Here is a 20771-nt window from a genome sequence, read left to right as displayed (position 1 = left end):
ATTTGACCTTGGCCTCATTTACATGGTTCATTGCTCAATGTTAAGTTTTTGTGTTTTGGTCTGTTTTTCTATTGGGAATCTTCTGAATAAGTCAACTTTATCTTATGACTTGAAATATTGTAAGGTTTATAAATCTGTCGGACAGGTTTCTTCTCACCTTTACCATTTTTCATGGTTTACTGATTAGTTTTAAATCATTGTTAGCTCACCGTTCCAAAGGAACAGTGAGCTTTAGCCATCACTTGGCGTCATTCGTCGTCGTCTGTCTGGTGTAAACTATTTCAAACATCTTCTCATCTGAAACTACTGAACCAATTCCCATCAAACTTAAGCTGAATGATTCTTAGGGTATCTAGAATTAAGTTTGTGTTTTATTATCTGTTTCATCAAAAAACATGGCCGCCATGGCTAAAATTAGAACATAGAGGTAAAATTCAGTTTTTGGCTTATATTTCAAAAACCAAAGCAGTTAGGGCAAATTTAACAGAAGTTAAAGTGTTCAATTGGTCAACATCTATCAGCCCTGAAATTTTCAGACGAATCGAACAACCCATTGTTGGGTTGCTGCCACTAAATTGGTAGTTTTAAGGAAATTTTGCAGCTTTTGGTTATTATCTTAAATAGTATTAATGATAAAGATAAACTGTACACAGCAAATGTGTTCAGCCAAGTAAGATCTACAAATAAGTTTGATGACCAAAATGGTCAATTAACCCCTTCAAGAGTTATTGCCCTTTAAGTAAAATTTTACACAATTTGTTTATCATGTTTTCTTACTTTAAAAAATCTTCTCCTCTATAAAACTACTGAACCAGTTCCAACCAAATTTAAGCTGAATGATCCTTAGGGTATCTAGAATTAAATCTGTGTTTTATTTTATGTTTCTTCAAAAAACATGGCCACAGTGGCTAAAAATAGAACATAGGGGTAAAATGCAGTTTTTGGCTTATATCTCTAAAACCAAAGCATTTAGAGCAAATCTGACAGGGTATAAAAGTGTTCATTCAGTCAAGTTCTATCAGCCCTGAAATTTTCAGATGAATCTAACAACCCATTGTTGGGTTGCTGCCACTCAAGTGGTAGTTTTAAGGAAATTTTGCAGTTTTTGGTTATCATCTTGAAGGTGAGCGATTCAGGCTTTTGAGAGCCTCTTGTTTCGAAGGACATTTTCTCAGATAAAAAAAAATAAAGCCAGTAGTGGAGGTTGTTGGTTGCAACCTGCCATATTCCCTTTTCAATTCGTAGTTTAGCTTAAATCATAGCGATATAATGTATTATTTGACTTTTTATTTTTGTAATAACAGTTAACCAAATCGTGCAGCATGACGACATAATAATTTCAAAGAAGAATCAAGAAGCAACTTCAATTTCAGCATGAGGAAGATTTGTTTTGTATCTCCCTTGAAATCAGTATCCATATTGCAATACCAAGAAAGTCGAGATATGAAACAAAAACTAGGATCGTACAAAATGAGAAAAACTTATTATTATATGTCTTTGTACTGATTTGACTTTATCCTATATTTGCACTTAAGCGACTCTATTAGATAATGTTGTATTTATCTGAAACTATCTGTCTGCGTCATATAATGTCATAATGTATCTTATCAATCCAGCTGTCACTTACTTTTGATTCTGTGATTTTATTTGGTATGGTATATTGCATGTTTGGTATTTCTAGTAAGTCTTGAATGCTGAATGTTCGACCTTTCTTGAAATCCCTGAATCATGTGAATATTAAAAAAAGCTTAGAGGAATAATAACAAATAGAGCGTTTTTAGGCATAAAGGTTTTATTCATAGGTATTCCTAGTTGGCGTTAATATAGGGAAGATTCTTTCGGATGTTGCTGGTCTCATGGGTGTTAGTGTACTGGCCTCCAGGTCGCAAGACCGTGAGCTTTTTCCCTGGACGATTCAAACCCAAACCTTGAAGATTGAAGAAGAAGTTCTGCCTCCCTGCTAAGCAAGTTTCAATTAGGATTAAGAGCGATGACTAGGCGACCCGCAGTTAGGATAATGTATCCAGATACTAATAGAGTAAAAATTCTTCTGTCTTTTTATATTGGCTAGCTGAAGTTCAAGCCCAGTGTGTTGGTCTTTTACAAATTAGATCAAATTAAGGTACAGTATTCATATGCACATCAAAACATCGATCCATCACGTGTTCATCTAGGTTTTTTAATTGTGTCTTTTAAACTGAGATCTGATCTGGTCTTCTCTGCAAACATTGGCAATATTGATATTTTTTAAATTAAAGCCTCTGTTTCCGAAACTGAAAATAGCGGACAGATCAAGACTGAGTGGACATTCCTCTAAAAACCGAATTTTTCGTGTGTGTGTTTTGTTGGTGTTTTTTTTTTGGGGGGGGGGAGGGGTCCTTATTGTCTTCGTTCACCTTAATTTTCCATATGCCCGTCCTTGATCCGCGATTGAAATTAATTGGAACTAGTAATTCTAATTAAAGAATTAAAACGAAAATGTGACTCTCGAACTCGAACACATATCTGGTTTTATTTATTCGATCATCTGCCTTGAATAATTAGTTATTGTTCGCACCTCTATCTGTTTTAATTTTGTTCCTGTTTAAATTTTATAAGTCTGCACAGATGTGTTTGTATTTCTTCTTCTTTGTGCATAAATAAGATGAGGTATGAGTGCCAATGAGACAACTCTCTATCCATGTCACACTGTATAAAAAGTTAATAATTATCTATCATGGTCACAGTCCTTTTTATTTTATATGTCTCTACAGGTATGTGATTTTATTTGTTTGTACGTCTGTCCGGCAGTTATTATAAGAGAAAAAAAACCCAAGAAAACAGAAGCATTCGCTAATTGCATTACAAATTTTTAGCTCCTCATCACTTGGCGTCCGTCGTCCGTCGTCGTCGTCAACTTTTAACATTTTGAACTTCTTTTAGAATACCACTGAATGGAATGGAACCAAACATGGCATAAATGTTCTTTATGAGGTGCTGACCAAGTGTTATTACTTTGTAGCCGATCCATCATCCAAGATGACCGCCAGCCGGGAACTTTGTTTAACCATGGAGGTAATATTTATTACTTCCATGGTTTAACATAGGACCCTAGTGGAAATACAAATGTCTTCTTTTAGAGAACCATTGAATGGAATGAAACCAAACATAGCATACATTTTCCTTATGAGGTTCTGACCAATTGTTGTTACTTGGTAGGCGATTGGCCGCCAGTAGGGGGCATAGTTTAACATGGGACCCTATGGGAAATGCATACAAATGTCTTATTTTAGAGAACCACAGCATAGAATGCAATATTAAACGAAATTTGGCCTCACTCATTATATATTAAAGTATCTTTTATGATTTTTATCTTTTTTTTATATGATTTCAAAAACCTAAGTAGAGTCAGGTGAGCGACACAGGCTCTTGCGATCCTCTTATTTTAAATAATGATCGTGTTACCGTACATTATCAATTTTATTAGCCCACATGTATTATTGTTTGACAGTTTGACCCATGATACTTCGTTCTGATGTTTCCACCCTTAAAACACCGTACAACAAACATGCATCTTTCTGATATCCACCCGCTCTTCATTATATCACCTGCGTTGTACCATTTCCCTTCATTTTGGCAATCACCACTTGTAGGGGGAGGGGTTGTCGTAAGGGGATTAGTTTTCGTAGTTGGATGGGTTGTCGTAAGGACATGAGTTGTCGTAGGCGGAGGGGTTGTCGTAGGAAGTGTAGTTGTAGATCGACAGCTAGGCTCATACTCTGTTCTTAAGTAGCCACCCTTTACACATATCATATCAAACTGGCACTCGTTTCTATACAACCACCCACTCATCACTCTATCACCTGCGAAGTACCATTTTCCTTCATTTTCGCAGTCACCTCTTGCAGGAAGAGAACGGGTTTCCAACAAGGCTTTCAAAGCGGCTATTCCTATAGTATCTGCAAAATAACCATGCATGAATTTTAATATTAGTCATGCCGAAATTATAGGAATAGATTTTCGACTTAGTGTTTTAACATTATTGATTGTTGGTTGCTGTTGCTAATTCAATGTAACAACAGTAGAATGCTGAACCCATGTATGCGGGTCTTCAGTCGAATGTATCTAAATATTTAATTTAAAAAAAAAGGCCACAGGTTTAAAATTCAAAACAATACGAAATCCGAAGGAATTTTACCCCTTCATTTATACTGTACAAACAGATAAAAAAAAGTTCTTCCACACATTCTTTAAAAAATAGTTAACAGATCAGCTATGAACAATAGGAATGAAGTAGGAATCTACCTAGAATCAAAGATTCCACTTGGAAAGTAGGCGGACATAGAAAATGAACCAAATTCTGACTGGATTTTTTTTATATTCCTACTACCAAAACCCTACTACCATGACTACCTACATGTAGGTGGAATTTTAAGTCTGTATGGATTATTTTCTGTTTTGATTTGATTATTCATTTTCCTACTTCAAGTACAATATTCCTACCAGAAACAATTTACAGATTCCTACCAGAAAATCTTTCTACCTGGATTTTTTTTAGTTATCTTGAACTGGATTCCTGTTTGCTAAGAACACACATTTTGCAGTGTTAAATGCAAGCAAGTTCCAGTTCACAAATTCAAAAGTTGGAGGGGAAAAGAATGAAAAGTTGTGTTGGACCACAATGCTGCGAGCTTTGGCCACACAACTACAATATAGAAATGTAAGAACATATGGCTTATGAAGACTGAAGGTAATTCTCATACATTCAAAACGATTTTTTTATCTGCTGGCCAAAAATATTTAGTTATCAATTATTTCAACAATAGTGCATAATTTTACTCATTATTTGTTCATAACTCTTAATTTCATCTAGGCATATTTTTGGCTTATCTTCATGTTTTATATGTATAATACAATTTCTAGCTTGCATATAATATTGCAGTTTCCTTATACATTTCAAAAGTCCATTTTTTTTTTAAATGAATTTATTCTATGAATTTCCTAAATGTTCTTTGTTGTTGAGATTCAAACGTTAAATCATTGACCCATTTGTGTATTTATAAATATAGTTTTTTTTTTACACTTACATTTTGTATATTTTTAGATTCCTACCAGAAATCTGTTTTCTGGGTTGAATTTTGAAAAATTCCTACCAGGTTTTGTAGTAGGAATTTTATTTTCCTAATAAATTATTCCTGCTAATTGCATATTCCTGGTAGGAATACGCACTATTCCTCCCGCTAATTTTCCGGCTATTTTCCGTGTGGATTCCTACCACTGTCCGACTAGAATATCACTCTTTTCTGGTAGGAATTCAGATTAATATTCCTACTATATTCCGTATAGATTCCACCTGGAATATTTCATACAGTATCCCACTATACCTCCAGCCAATGAAGAATAAAGAAACACATAGTAATTACCAGAACTTACCTCCAGCTAAAACAATATCGGTAAAAATATGTAGGATAGACACCAAATAGTAAATTAGCAGCATGATTTTATTAGTCATCGTGAAGTAAATTGCAAGTTTTATCTTTGATCTAAAGACATGCGGGATTACGCACTAAATAAGTTCACAGATAAATTCCTATGTGTACGTGTTAATGTACATGTACATGCATCACAATGACTACATGATATATATATATATAGATAGAGATTAATACATGGCCTTTTCCATATCAGCCTGGGTATCATCCCGAGACCCCCATATCAGCCCGAGGCTGATATGGAAAAGGCCATGTATTAATCGCTTTATCATATACTTCCGACAATAGTTTTATGTAAATAAACTCGTCTTATCGGGAACTTTTATAGCTCACTATGCGGTATGGGCTTTGCTCATTGTTGAAGGCCGTACGGTGACCTATAGTTGTTAATGTCTGTGTCATTTTGGTCTTTTGTGGATAGTTGTCTCATTGGCAATCATACCACATCTTCTTTTTTATATCATTATAGATACCAGGACTAAATAAGGCAAATAAACAAATGCAATAACTAAAACAGTCAAAAACTTTATAAAGAAGTTAAATTATGCATCAAATATACTATAATTGTCCAACAATAGCATCACTACATCCATATACGTTAATATTGATTCACTTTTAAGGTCTTTGCATCGGAACTAAACACATTTAATAAAAAACAGTTGTTGGCATGACACGGGTTGTGCTCTTCTCATATATGTTACTAGTATGATGGTATGATACTAAACCCCTAACGAGAAGGATTGTGCCTGATATTCATATGATGAAATCATAATCTTTCAATCAGTTTAATTGAAGTCTGGAGCTGGCATGTCAGTTGACTGCTAGTAGTCTGTTGTTATTTATGTATTATTGTCATTTTGTTTATTTTCTTTGGTTACATCTTCTGACATCAGACTCGGACTTCTCTTGAATTGAATTTTAAAAATGCGTATTGATATGCATTTACTTTTCTACATTGGCTAGAGGTATAGGGGGAGGATTGAGATCTCATAAACATGTTTAACCCCGCCGCATTTTTGCGCCTGTCCCAAGTCAGGAGCCTCTGGCCTTTGTTAGTCTTGTATTTTTTTAATTCAAGTTTCTTCTGTACAATTCGGAAATTAGTATGGCGTTCATTATCACTGAACTAGTATATATTTGTTTAGGGGCCAGCTGAAGGACGCCTTCGGGTGCGGGACAATCGGCAATCCTCGGTAGAATCCGCTACTCTCCTTCTATCCGTTAGATGAGGGTACGGAATCGGCCGAGTTGAGACGAATGGGGTGCGGGAATGTCTCGCTACATTGAAGATCTGTTAGTGACCTTCTTTGGAAGAGTTTTATGATCATTATTACTCCATGTTTGTTGTACTTTAAAATGATTCATAATTGTCAATGGCATTTGTTAGCAAGTACTAAACTATCCCCACAAAAGTTCCCGTAAATTTTGACGTCGTCATAAAAAATATCTGACGTCACAATGGAAAAGTAAACAACCAATACCGGAAACACCGGAAGTAACTTGCACGAGAGGCACTATTATGATCTATTATGGGTTTTGTGCACGAGATGCACCTGATATGGGTTATCAGCCCGGGTGGGAAATTATGGCTTGTGTACTTCCGCTCATTACACATATGCAAAAGCTATCATATCAATGCTAAGTATATGATAAATATTTATACTCTTCTTTATAACTTTGATGATTTGGAACAATAACCGACTATGATAAACAGAAAATAACCTCTAATGAGAGAGGTAAATATGCTAGATAATAGATATACTTACTGCATGTAATAAGATCATTGAATATTGTTTTTATTGGTATAAATATTGATTTTGTTATCAGTAAATTAAAAGCTAACTAAATATTACTAGTATGTTATATACATATACATATTCATGGATCTACAATCTTTCGATACCTGTAACTTGGCAGTGCACAAGGTCATGTTTTTCTCTGGCTGTTTATGACGTCTTTACACTAAATCCATTGGATGTGTACGGATTTATCGTTTAGTCTTAGATGCATGATTTTTTTTATTAGTTGTTAGTGGCTTTGAAATAGCTGTCAGATAACTGCGAGTACTCTCAAATCTGTTCATTGTGTCTTTTTGTGTCGGGATGTATAAGTACCCGGCCACGTCCACTTGTATTTTTGTCCATCTGATGAGTTAAGCCTTTTTCAACTGATTTTTATAGTTCGTTCTTATGTTGTACTGTTATACCACTGTCCCAGGTTAGAGGGAGGGCTGGGATCCCGCTTACATATTTAACCCCGCCACATTATTTATGTATGTGCCTGTCCCAAGTCAGGAGCCTGTAATTCAGTGGTTGTCGTTAGTTTATGTGTTACATATTTGTTTTTCGTTCCTTTTTTTTATATAAATAAGGCCGTTAGTTTTCTCGTTTGAATTGTTTTACATTGTCTTATCGGGGCCTTTTATAGCTGACTATGCGGTATGGGCTTTGCTCATTGTTGAAGGCCGTACGGTGACCTATAGTTGTTAAAATGTCTGTGTCATTTTGGTCTCTTGTGGACAATTGTCTCATTTGCAATCATACCACATCTTCTTTTTTATATCGTCACCCTAATTGAAAAATCCAGAGTTTATAAAGCTGAAAATTAAAAAAAAAAAAAGGTATTGTAAGTAAAATATTTACTATATGAACGGCGATACAAGTTGCAGTAAAGCTGAGCTTATTATAAAGAACATCAGCTGGACGAAATTCAAATAAAATGGCACACGTTTTGGAATTAAGCAGATCACACAGAAACATTCCTTTTAACATTCGGATTATATATTTTGCTGGTAATCTATTCGCAGATATTATCAAGGAATTATAGTTAAATACCATCTCTTGATACTATGTATATCCAAAGTAAAAGCCGAAGATTTATTCAAATCCATGTATTTTTAAGGGGAAAATAATAATGATGGGGAGGGGGTCACTGTGGCTTTCCATAATATATGGATAAAGGAACATTTCTTCTTTTTTAACTCAAGTGTTTTGTTATAATAGATACCTCTTAATTTGATATAACTATAAAACACATTTATTATTACATTCTAAAAGTACACATGTTTCCATCTTTTAAATTTAAGGGCGCTCGCTGGAATAAATCCATTTTGTTTAAATACAGGATTTCGCTATTTTTTGGCTCTAAAATTAAAAAAAGAACTTTATCGTATACAAAATAAAAAAGTAAAGTTAAAAAAAAATGGGTTCACTGTTTATTTAAGCTCACAATCTGCCTTCAAAAGGTGTCAGACCATCAATTAAAAATCCCTTCTGTTCAACCATATTTTGCAATTTTCACAGCTTTCTAAAGATTTTACCTTATTAAGTTTAACTTCAAGGAAACCAGGTATATCCTGAATTGTACATGTATCACCTTTCTACATGCCAATTTTTAACCAAATTGAATGTTTAAAGTCTTATTAGAAATTTCTGATCTGTAAAACACAGGTACTACCAAAATAACTCCCGGTTTTCTGGAAATCTTAAATTAGTGTTGCATTAATCCTGAATTTTTAATGCAAACTCATAGACACTTGAGTGAATTTTGGCTCAAAATGGTCTAAATGTATCTCCCTTTCACCAAAAGTTTCATTTCTGCAAATTTGTTAGTTAGTTTAAGTAAACAAAATGACATCGAATGAACTATTTTTTGTCCGAGTAGGCCTATTTTCACTAAATTAGAGGGAGTAATTGGTTGTCCGACACCAAATGAAGCACGGATTTTTGTTAAGGTACTCAGTTTATTCTGTTGAACTAATAGGGGAAAAATAGGTAATATCAAAATAAAAAAGAACTAAATTACAGAAATCGCTTAAATTTTACAATTGTTTGGTTTTAGTCCTGCTTATTTGAAAAAAAATAATAAAAAATATTGGTCCCCGATGAGTTAAAAAAGATATTTCAATTTTATTGCACAAAATGGCATTTTTGTTTACCAAAGGGAGATAATATGGAGTTTTTGTAATAATATAAACATTTGAAAAGTCATCTGAAGCCAAAACAAATTGGCTGTTCAAAAATTGAATGTTTTGGTTGAATTTTGTACCATATCATAAAGTAACAACTAATAGTGTAATAAAGCAAAATTTGTTATGAAAAAAAATGAAACTTTTGTACCCTCGAGCCTCCTTTAAATAAATTTATATCCGTATCTCCAGAAGGTTCGTTTGTACAAAGCCGGCCTTCGAAAAAATCAACGAAATTCATTAAGTTTGAAGTTGAGTGCAAGATATATATCTGGATTTAAACAGAATAAATCAAATTGTTGCAACTTTTGACGCTTCAGTACAACATGTCCCCATGCATCAACAAAAAAGCATCAATATTTTTTTTTATAGAAAATGGCGATTTTAAGTTAACATGATTACTTCGCATGTTTATGCTTGAATGTAAACAACACACTTCAGTTAACCTTAATTTCGTTATTTATTAGCGAAAACGGACTCTTTGTAGTAAACTTGAGTCAGTTTTCTCATTTGCAATCTACTAAGTTGCAATCACACTACATGCATCAATCTTTTTATTTATTTTTAAATTATATAGAATTGGAAAACAATTGACTACCATACACGTTCAAATAAAAAAAATTAAAAAAAAGTTAAAAGCCAAAATGAACTACAATGTTGAAGAGCGTTGAGGAGACACAATTCCGAAAGGGCTTGTCATTGAATACTGTGACAGCGCTAGTTATAGTCGTAAAGGACTTGGGTAATCTATTCCTGGGGGTGAAATGTTTAGGTTTTTTTTGCACATTTCAAAGAGACAGGCTAAAGATACCAAAGATACACTCGAACTCATAAGTCGACAATAAACTGTCAACACCATAGACAAAAACAAAAAGACAAAAAGCCAAGAACCAATGTCTCGTAGAACATTTTCCCAATTGTTTTATATCAATTTGAAAACTTATAAACAAGTGATTCCACAATGAAAACATGTAAATACGACGAAATTTATTACTGAACAGATCAGCCTATATACGTATTATTGAAGGTGTATGTAAATACGACGAAGTTTATTCTTGAACAGATCAGCCTATATAAGTATTATTGGAGGTGTATGTAAAAACGACGAAGTTTATTATTGAACAGTTCAGCCTTCATGTATAATTGGAGGTGTATGTAAATACGACGAAGTTTATTATTGGACTGATCAGCCTATATGCATTATCGGAGGTGTATGTAAATACGAAGAAGTTTATTATTTGAACAGATCAGCCTATAAGTATTATTGGAGGTGTATGTAAATACGACGAAGTTTATTATTGAACAGATCAGCCTATATAAGTATTATTGGAGGTGTATGTAAAAACGACGAAGTTTATTATTAAACAGATCAGCCTATATGTATAATTAGAGGTGTATGTAAATACGACAAAGTTTATTATTGAACAGATCAGCCTATATAAGTATTATTGGAGGTGTATGTTAAAACGACGAAGTTTATTATTGAACAGATCAGCCTATATGTATAATTGGAGGTGTATGTAAATACGACGAAGTTTATTATTGAACAGATCAGCCTATATGTATTATTGGAGGTGTATGTAAATACGACGAAGTTTATTATTGAACAGATCAGCCTATATGTATAATTGGAGGTGTATGTAAATACGACGAAGTTTATTATTGAACAGATCAGCCTATATGTATTATCGGAGGTGTATGTAAATACGACGAAGTTTATTATTGAACAGATCAGCCTATATGTATTATTGGAGGTGTATGTAAATACGACGAAGTTTATTATTGAACAGATCAGCCTATATGTATAATTGGAGGTGTATGTAAATACGACGAAGTTTATTATTGAACAGATCAGCCTATATGTATTATCGGAGGTGTATGTAAATACGACGAAGTTTATTATTGAACAGATCAGCCTATATGTATTATTGGAGGTGTATGTAAATACGACGAAGTTTATTATTGAACAGATCAGCCTATATGTATAATTGGAGGTGTATGTAAATACGACGAAATTTATTACTGAACAGATCAGCCTATATAAGTTTTATTGGAGGTGTATGTAAATACGACGAAGTTTATTATTGAACAGATCAGCCTATATGTATTATCGGAGGTGTATGTAAATACGAAGGAGTTTATTATTTGAACAGATCAGCCTATATGTATTATCGGAGGTGTATGTAAATACGACGAAGTTTATTATTGAACAGATCAGCCTATATGTATAATTGGAGGTGTATGTACATACGACGGAGTTTATTATTGAACAGATCAGCCTATATGTATAATTGGAGGTGTATGTAAATACGACGAAGTTTATTATTGAACAGATCAGCCTATATGTATAATTGGAGGTGTATGTAAATACGACGAAGTTTATTATTGAACAGATCAGCCTATATGTATTATCGGAGGTGTATGTAAATACGACGAGGTTTATTATTGAACAGATCAGCCTATATGTATTATTGGAGGTGTATGTAAATACGACGAAGTTTATTATTGAACAGATCAGCCTATATAAGTATTATTGGAGGTGTATGTAAATACGACGAAGTTTATTATTGAACAGATCAGCCTATATGTATTATTGGAGGTGTATGTAAATACGAAGAAGTTTATTATTGAACAGATCAGCCTATATGTATAATTGGAGGTGTATGTAAATACGACGAAGTTTATTATTGAACAGATCAGCCTTTATGTATTATTGGAGGTGTATGTAAATACGACGAAGTTTATTATTGAACAGATCAGCCTATATGTATTATCGGAGTTGTATGTAAATACGACGAAGTTTATTATTGAACAGATCAGCCTATATGTATTATTGGAGGTGTATGTAAATACGACGAAGTTTATTATTGAACAGATCAGCCTATATGTATAATTGGAGGTGTATGTAAATACGACGAAATTTATTACTGAACAGATCAGCCTATATAAGTATTATTGGAGGTGTATGTAAATACGACGAAGTTTATTATTGAACAGATCAGCCTATATGTATTATCGGAGGTGTATGTAAATACGAAGAAGTTTATTATTTGAACAGATCAGCCTATATGTATTATCGGAGTTGTATGTAAATACGACGAAGTTTATTATTGAACAGATCAGCCTATATAAGTATTATTGGAGGTGTATGTAAATACGAAGAAGTTTATTATTTGAACAGATCAGCCTATATGTATTATCGGAGGTGTATGTAAATACGACGAAGTTTATTATTGAACAGATCAGCCTATATGTATTATTGGAGATGTACGTAAAAACGACGAAGTTATTATTGAACAGATCAGCCTATTTGTATTATCAGAGGTGTATGTAAATACGACGAAGTTTATTATTGAACAGATCAGCCTATATGTATTATCGGAGGTGTTTGAATAGAAAAGAATAACATATTTTTGTTTCCCAAATTACAGGTCACATGAAGGGCATAACATCAGATACATAATAGGTAACAACAACAATAATAGTCACATGTAAATATATATTTAGCATTGGTCAGAATCAGAGCCAAAAACCACATATATATTGTGAATAAAAGAATAAGATTACATTATATGTCATTCTCAAATCATTAACTTGACTTAGTTCAAAACAGTCACAAATATAAAAGTCCAGTTTTTCCATAAGACTTTACATTTTCTTGGGTCAAGGGCAATAAAAATTTAGAAGATTTTTTTTTTAAAATTATATCAATTGTAAGAAATGTATTGAAAAAAAATCTTCCCTTTAAATATCAGGGCATTCTAACATAAAAATGAACCTCATCTTCAACTTTACCAAGTATGCAATTTGAACAAAGACGCTCAGATCTTTCTATATGTTTTTTTAATGTCTGTCTATCTCAATGTTTAAAGAGTGACCGCTTATTCTTAATTTACAAATTGACTGTCTCCCCCCCCCTCCCCTGTAGTTCTAAATATTTTTCTTTTTTTAAACGAAAATATATGTAAATACGACGAATTTTATTATTGAACAGATCAGCCTATATGTATTATCGGAGGTGTACGTAAAAACGACGAAGTTTATTATTGAACAGATCAGCCTATATGTATTATCGGAGGTGTTGGTGTTGTCGGTCGTAATGTTGTCAAACAGTTAAAGTCATCACCATGAATGATTTGACCTGAATGGTCACACATTGAAAAATAGCACCAGTTTCCGGAATGTCCGCTAGATATTTGTTCCCCAAGTTGGTAATGTTTCCCTTCAAAGAAACATCCACGAGGTGTTGGGGTTGGTGGTAATGTTGTCAAACAATTAAAGTCATCACCATGAATGATTTGACCTGAATGGTCACACATTGAAAAATAGCACCAGTTTCCGGAATGTCCGCTAGATATTTGTTCCCCAAGTTGGTAATGTTTCCCTTCAAAGAAACATCCACGAGGTGTTGGGGTTGGTGGTAATGTTGTCAAACAATAATTAAAGTCATCACCATGAATGATTTGACCTGAATGGTCACACTTTGAAAAATAGCACCAGTTTCCGGAATGTCCGCTAGATATTTGTTCCCCAAGTTGGTAATGTTTCCCTTCAAAGAAACATCCACGAAGTGTTGGGGTTGATGGTAATGTTGTTATTGGGGGTAATGTTGTAGAACAGTGGAAATCATCCCCATATATGATTTGCCCTGAATGGTCACACATTGTGAAATAGCACCAGTTTCCTGATTGCCCCTGTTCAATCATCTCACCAAAACGATATATTTGTCCTCTATAAACACATCCTGGTGGCATTGGAGGCATTGTAGTTGGTGGTGGCGACGGAGGCATTGTAGTTGGTTGCGGCGTCGGAGGAAAATGATTTTCAGTTTTAACGTTCACTGCTCGTTTATTCATTAAGGCTCTCAACACCATATTCATTTTAGTATCTACAATATGAAGGTACTGATGTACTGAATAATAACTGTTACTACTAAATATATAATGTTTTTGTTTTTTTTAAATATTCATATATTCATATACTATTTATGACTTCTAGTAACAAACTTCTGAGAACGTATCATGTATCAGAGAATACGAACGCTAATTGTATGTAAAACACAATAATTATGACAAACAAACAAAAAAACGCAGTTAATCAGATGCATCATACGTGTATTTCGAAAATGTATTTTCATTACAAGCGCTAACCCGTCCTAAGTAACCACTTTTTAAGAACAAATAATCACATTTATTTCAATTCTTAACGGTTTTTATTACGCAGATATTCAGATATTTTTATATTTTGATTCTTTTAAGATGAATTCTTATCTTCTTTCATGCATTTCCGGGTTCTCTTTAGACACAGACGCTAATACATAATATGGCGAAACGTAAAATCGAATTTGCAGGGATTACCAGTGTAAACCATAGTCTTTATGAAAAGCAAACCTAACAGTATCAGATAAATTCTACTATATTGTACATATCCGTCCTAGTCTGCACCCACTTGAAGTTCATGCACTCTTGAAATAAAAATCCACTCTTAAAATCCCATGATTATTATAAATTGTTTTGGTATAATATTAATTAGTCCTATAATATATGAACTCGGGGGCATTATTTTCTATTTCAATTTCCTTTTACTGATTTTGCTAATTTTTTATTTTTTTTATATTATCAATGTGCTACCCGAGCATACAAAAACGTTAAATAGTGAATATATAATGCGAAGTCATATATCATAGGACTAATTATTGATATGCTTACTTAAATACTAGGAACAGATAAACTGTCCCCAGTTACTACCAAGAGAAATACAAATTTACCTCCACTTTCCACTATCGTGTGTAAAAGTCCAAAGTATATTGACATTAAAAAATGCAGATGATAGTTCATGGTTTCCGAATATCCGTTACCAGTCTTATCTTTTTGTGACAAACACTTCAACAAACTGAAACGAATAGATAACAGATTTCAATTGAACTGTTCCATTTGAAGAACAGGGGGAGGAAGTGTTAAAATGATTCAATCTTATTAAAATATGATCTCTGATTTCGTTATACTACTCATATGTAGAATAACGCAATCAGAGATCAATAAATTTAATTACTAGATTGAAAATGATTTTTTTTATACATTGGACCATTTTATTCCATTTTGACAGCAAATGAACAGGGAGGGGAAGAGGGTGTCAAAAGGCGTCATTTTCATTATAAAATCAAATCATCAATGGTGAAAAACAAATGTTAATTCATAACTTTCTCAGCCTCAAATTTCTGCTAAAAAAAGTATATAACATGTGAACCATTTTGCATAAGTTAAACAGATTTTTATATCTACGATAATCTACGTACCAAACATGCCAAACGTGTACAAAATAGATAAATAAGTACACATATAAAAGAGAAGATGTGGTATGATTTGCTAATAAGACAACTCTCCACACGAGACCAATTGACACAGCAATTAACAACTATAACAGATCACCGTACGATCTTCAATAATGAACAAACCCCACACCGCATAGTCAGCTAAATAAGGCACCGAAAGGACAAATGTATTAAGCAATTCAAACAAGGAAACTAACGGCCTAGTGATTTATGCACAAAAAAATAACGAAAAACAAATATGTAACACATCAACAACCATGCACTGAATTACAGGCTCCTGGTTTGGGTCAGGCACATACATACAGAATGTGGCTGGGTTAAGCTAGCGGGATCCCAACCCTCCCCTAACATGGGACAGTGGGATAACAGAACAACATAAGAACGATCGACTAAAAATTGTAGTTTTATAAATAAAAAGAAAAAACACAACACATTATATTACTTCTTTAAGTCGAAAATGCAAACGGAATAGTAGTTTATAAAATTTACTCACAGTACATCCAGAGGTTTCTCTTCATTTAGAAATAAGCTTCGCTTGACACATAATCAGACACAAACATATGTCCTATAGTTATACAATAATAGGTTAATTATCTCTCGGATATAAGTAAAATGACATCCGTTGTTTTTCTGATTGTTTTCCGAGATAATGGCTTTATTGACATTCTAATTTTCCAAATTATGATGTATATTATAGGATTAAACGCCCTTTTAAAGGAATTTATTGGTGTATAAACTCGACCAATTCACAACTGATTCACTCACAAACAAACAAAAGTCCCAAGGATTCTAATGATATGTTTGTGAGTGACTTAGTCCTGTTGCCAGGAACAGGACTCCTCTAACCCCCCATATTATACTAACGCATGAGGGTCTGGATGGCCGGGGGGTGGGGGGGGGGGGGGGGGATGGCTGTTATTCTGTAAACATTTAATTTACACCCCTTTTTTCTCTAATCTTCAAAAAATTAACCCTTTTTTTCTATAATCTTCATTTTTTTTTGCTCGTCATGCACTAATCAATATATGGCGACTTCCGTGGTGTGGTTAATATTTGCTAACATTTCCTAACTGCTCAATCGCTTTTGAAGATTTCTATCTTGACAGTCACCAACTATAGATTCAAGGTTTAGTGTTTTGGACAGTTAATATATTTACACTCGGTTTATTTACGTACTTCTTTGTAGATGTATTTATTAAAAATGTTGGTTCTAAGTCATATCTTTATTAAAAACGAAAGTAGAGTCTTCAATATTTTATTTCCAGGAGAAGTCTATAGACATCTGACTGATCGGAATAGAAGAGAGTAAATCAAGTTTACACAAAGTAAGAAACACGTTGGTCGTTTGATCTTTGATGTCATAATATTAGTTTCTCCTCTTCCGGTCCATTGCAAGATATTTTTTTATTTTAATTTTAATTTCCTGGTTAGAACAACAAAAACAATAATTTGTTAATCAAGACGCTCCTAGGAGCAGTACAATTACAGTTAAGATTAAAGTTTACAGATAATAAAATGTGGTGACCTTTTTAATTGAACTATTTGAAATTACAAAACATGACAATAATTTTAACAAAAACTATGTATAGAAGAAGGGAAACAACAAACACAGTATAATATATAGTATCAAAGATAATGATTGAGTGAACACAATCAGTACCCAGTACCGTTGTATTATTAGAAGAAGACATGCGTGCTACTCATTTATCACTTAATTTTGCTCTTCAAGTCTCTATCAAACTGTCTTTTATCTTTATCAACTTATGTTATTAACAAATAATGGATCTTCATTAGACATCAACCTTATGATACAAATTTTGATTGGGCATTTAGAGTTTTAAATTTAGTAAATTTAGATGATAAATCTAAAATGAAACTGGACCTTTCAGTTTTAAGTGATGGACATTGAAGAGGAAAATGAATTTCATCCTCAACAATGTCATTAATCCATAATTTACAAAATCTTTTGTTAGTGGGGATATTCCTTTATGTCTTTCCTTTTCTATTTTAATTATGTTTATTGGCAGTCTGATTTTTAATTTGGTTAACTCATTTATTGTTTTACAGTAAATATTTTTCAAGGCCAATGTTATTTTTAAAAAGAAGTCTATAGGTTCTTAATTCATCTGTGTGCACCATGCCAGGTCTATGGCTATTTAATTTGTTAAGCCAAATTCATCATATTTAAGATTTAAAAGCTTCCTAATTATAACATATGTAATTATGCTGTATTAATTATTTGTTAAAGTGTACCAGAATCTAGTGATATAATCTCCTTTTGTTCTGTTTCGGCATTTTGTATTGGTATTGTTGAATCCTTGATAGTATTTTCGGTTATGTTGAATCCTGGACTCTGTTTGGTCTGATCAAATGAAATGATGGTTTGATCTTGTAATCCTAAATTCGCTTTCCTTACTGATCTGAAATTACGGCAACCAATTCATGTGATTGCCTATCGTTCTCATGCACAGTCTCACACGAGTCTGGATCCTTGTCCTCGACCCAGATGGCACATTTGAATCATTCACGCTCATCCTCATTCAAGTCTGATACTTCACCTACTAGAATTTCTTGTAGGCAAGTTTCCACTTCTGTGATATCAAGCACATTTGCTTCAATGTTTTAAAGTTTTCTTCGCTGGCGAGTTATCCATAGAGTTACTGAATTCAACATAGCTGGCATACGTCTATCATGGTGCCACATAGTTGTAGTCTTTTGATTACCGATTTCATATAAAACTTTATCAAAAGGTTTGCTCACCACATAAGATCCTTTCCATTTAGCTTGGAGCTTTGGGTTTTCCCCTATTTGCTTTGTCGTATCCATCGCGTTGACAAGATCTGTTTCAAGAGATGACAGTTCTTGTCTATTCGTTTTTGATGCGTTTTGTTATTTGATTTTGCCATGTGATTATGGACTTTCCGTATTGATTTTCCTCTGAGTTCAGTATTTTTGTGATTTTACTTTTTTCAAACGTATGCTCATTGTTTTTTGAGATCATATGTAGTCGTTTCTGATGTTCTGATGTTCTGATGATTTCATTGAGGACTTTCTTGCAAACTCGTGGCATTTCTGTAAAGAAGAAGATAATCTGTTAACATAGTCTTCATAGTCACAATTGATTTCTCTTGCATTCCAAAAATAAGTTCTTGCGGGAGATGTACCTCACGACCCAACATAAGTCTGTTATGTGTCAGTCCAGTGTGAGGTGTACTCCGATATGCACTTGTTAATAAATACAGATGTTCATCCCAATTGTCTTGACCTTGAAGGTCCTGTTGCCAAACTATCCCATTTGAACTAGGGTGATAAGGTGTTGTTCTTGTTTTTGCCCATCCAAGTAGTTGTCCTAGTCATCGCATTAAGACAAAATCGAAAATTTTACCTTGGTACGTGTTGACTTCTAATGATATTCCAAAACGAGAGTAGAATTCTCTGACCACTGTTTCTTCAACTGTTTCAGCTGTTTGGTCTGCTAACGGATAGGCTTCTGTCCATTTTGTGAACTGGTCCACAAGAACTAAAACATATTTACTTCCTCGGCTGGATTTTGGGAACGGTCCGAGATTATCTAGTTGTATGCGGTCCATTGGTGCTCCAGTCTGATAATTTTGCATTGGTGCTAGTTTTCGTGCTTTTCTTGTTGACTGCACACTGCTGGAAGGAAGATATATATAAGATTAAGAAGCTACGACATTTCTTATGCCATTACCAATAAAAATTTAACCGAACCTTTTCATTGTGCGGTGAATTCCAGGATGTGCTGCAAGTACTGATTTGTGACAAACTTCTTAAACTTTTTTCCTTAGACTATCCGGAACGATAAATAACTCGTTCTCATCATAAATTGTTTTCCATTTATATTAAACGACTCCATCTCAAATGCGTACTTGTTGCAAGCAAAGCCAATAATGTCTTAAGCGGAACATTCTTTACTATGTGGTTGCGTTCTGGAGGTCCGTGTTTCATCCATTCAATTAAGTTCTTAGTGGCTGAATCTTTAGATTGTTCCTCCTGAAGTTGCATGCGCGATTAGCTCTCTTTAACCTATAATGGTTTACTTTTTAAATTGTTATTTGGATGGAGAGTTGTCTCATTGGCACTCACACTACATCTTCCTATATCTATATCATTTGGATCGACTGCTGTAATCCTCCTCGTGGCTATTGGGAGGACATCATAAACGTCTGCCTCAAATTTTACCCATTGTGTGTGCAGTTTGCTGCAGTGTTGGCAATCATTGCATGGCAATGTTAGCGGGTCTATTTTAGCTTTGTAGCAGTCACAAACATGACTTGTCTCTGGATATCAGGATAGTGCGTCAGCGTTGCAGTTGTCTTTTTCAATTCGATGCTGGAATAAAATGTCAAGTTGACTGAGCTGTTCTAGCCAGCGGTAAGTTGACCCTGTGGGCTCTTGAAACGGTAGAGCCAAGTTAGGGAGCTATGGTCTGTCCTCAAAGGGAATCTTTTTAATAAATAATGCTCTGTAAAAGAAACCACGGCAAGGAGCTACTTATGATTGACACAATATTTCTCCTGAGCAGGACTGAGACGTCGGCTGGCGTAGCTGATAACTCTTTCCACACCTCCCTGTATATGTGACAGAACAGCTACAATTGAAGTGTTTGATGCGTCTGTGTCTGTAAATGTCTGTTCCGGAAGTGGATAAGCTAAATTAGGCTTTGACGTTAGCGAGTCTTTAGCGAGTCGAATGTCATCTGTTGGTCTGTCCCACATGTAAACGTACATCCTTTGGTTAGTAACCGGTACAAGAGATCCGCAATATCAGCGTATTTGGAAATAAATCGCCGGTAGTAGTTGGTCAGTCCGAAAAATATCTGAAGCTCCTTAACATTGGAGGGGACTGGCCAATCTATAACAGTATCGATCACTCCGGAATTGGTCTCTATACCCTTGCACCGACATAGTGTACCAGAAACAGAAATCTCTTCTGAAACAGTTTACATTTGATGGGTTTGAGTTTGAGACCATGATCACTA

At 34.1% G+C, this 20771-nt stretch overlaps 2 protein-coding genes across 2 annotated transcripts; both read right to left on the bottom strand.

The window, feature by feature from the left end:
• Nucleotides 1-3462: 3462 nt before the first annotated feature.
• On the bottom strand, nt 3463-5491 carry LOC134701880 (uncharacterized). Its single transcript, XM_063562991.1, has 2 exons — nt 5413-5491; nt 3463-3938 (listed from the first exon to the last, which is right to left on the bottom strand). Exons 1-2 carry the CDS (start codon nt 5489-5491, stop codon nt 3463-3465), a joined length of 555 nt encoding a protein of 184 aa, XP_063419061.1.
• Nucleotides 5492-12923: 7432 nt separating this feature from the next.
• Nucleotides 12924-16353, bottom strand: LOC134701879 (kielin/chordin-like protein). Its single transcript, XM_063562990.1, has 3 exons — nt 16263-16353; nt 15206-15330; nt 12924-14326 (listed from the first exon to the last, which is right to left on the bottom strand). The coding sequence occupies exons 2-3, from the start codon at nt 15273-15275 to the stop codon at nt 13494-13496; spliced, it is 903 nt and encodes a 300-aa protein (XP_063419060.1). The 5' UTR covers nt 15276-15330; nt 16263-16353; the 3' UTR covers nt 12924-13493.
• Between the last annotated feature and the right edge of the window lie 4418 nt (nt 16354-20771).

This window comes from Mytilus trossulus, unplaced genomic scaffold (assembly GCF_036588685.1).
Source record: "Mytilus trossulus isolate FHL-02 unplaced genomic scaffold, PNRI_Mtr1.1.1.hap1 h1tg000360l__unscaffolded, whole genome shotgun sequence".
NCBI classification, from domain to species: Eukaryota; Metazoa; Mollusca; class Bivalvia; order Mytilida; family Mytilidae; genus Mytilus; species Mytilus trossulus.
This window is presented reverse-complemented; position numbering and strand designations above follow the sequence as displayed.

What these genes read in the sequence shown, in the direction of transcription:
- LOC134701879 (XM_063562990.1), bottom strand. Translation starts at nt 15,275, where the DNA reads ATGAACTATCATCTGCATTTTTTAATGTCAATATACTTTGGACTTTTA. An exon ending in CACGATAGTGGAAAGTGGAG is followed by an intron (nt 14,327 to 15,205) that starts GTAAATTTGTAT and finishes TTCATATTGTAG; the next exon opens with ATACTAAAATGAATATGGTG.
- LOC134701880 (XM_063562991.1), bottom strand. Translation starts at nt 5,491, where the DNA reads ATGACTAATAAAATCATGCTGCTAATTTACTATTTGGTGTCTATCCTA. An exon ending in CGATATTGTTTTAGCTGGAG is followed by an intron (nt 3,939 to 5,412) that starts GTAAGTTCTGGT and finishes GTTATTTTGCAG; the next exon opens with ATACTATAGGAATAGCCGCT.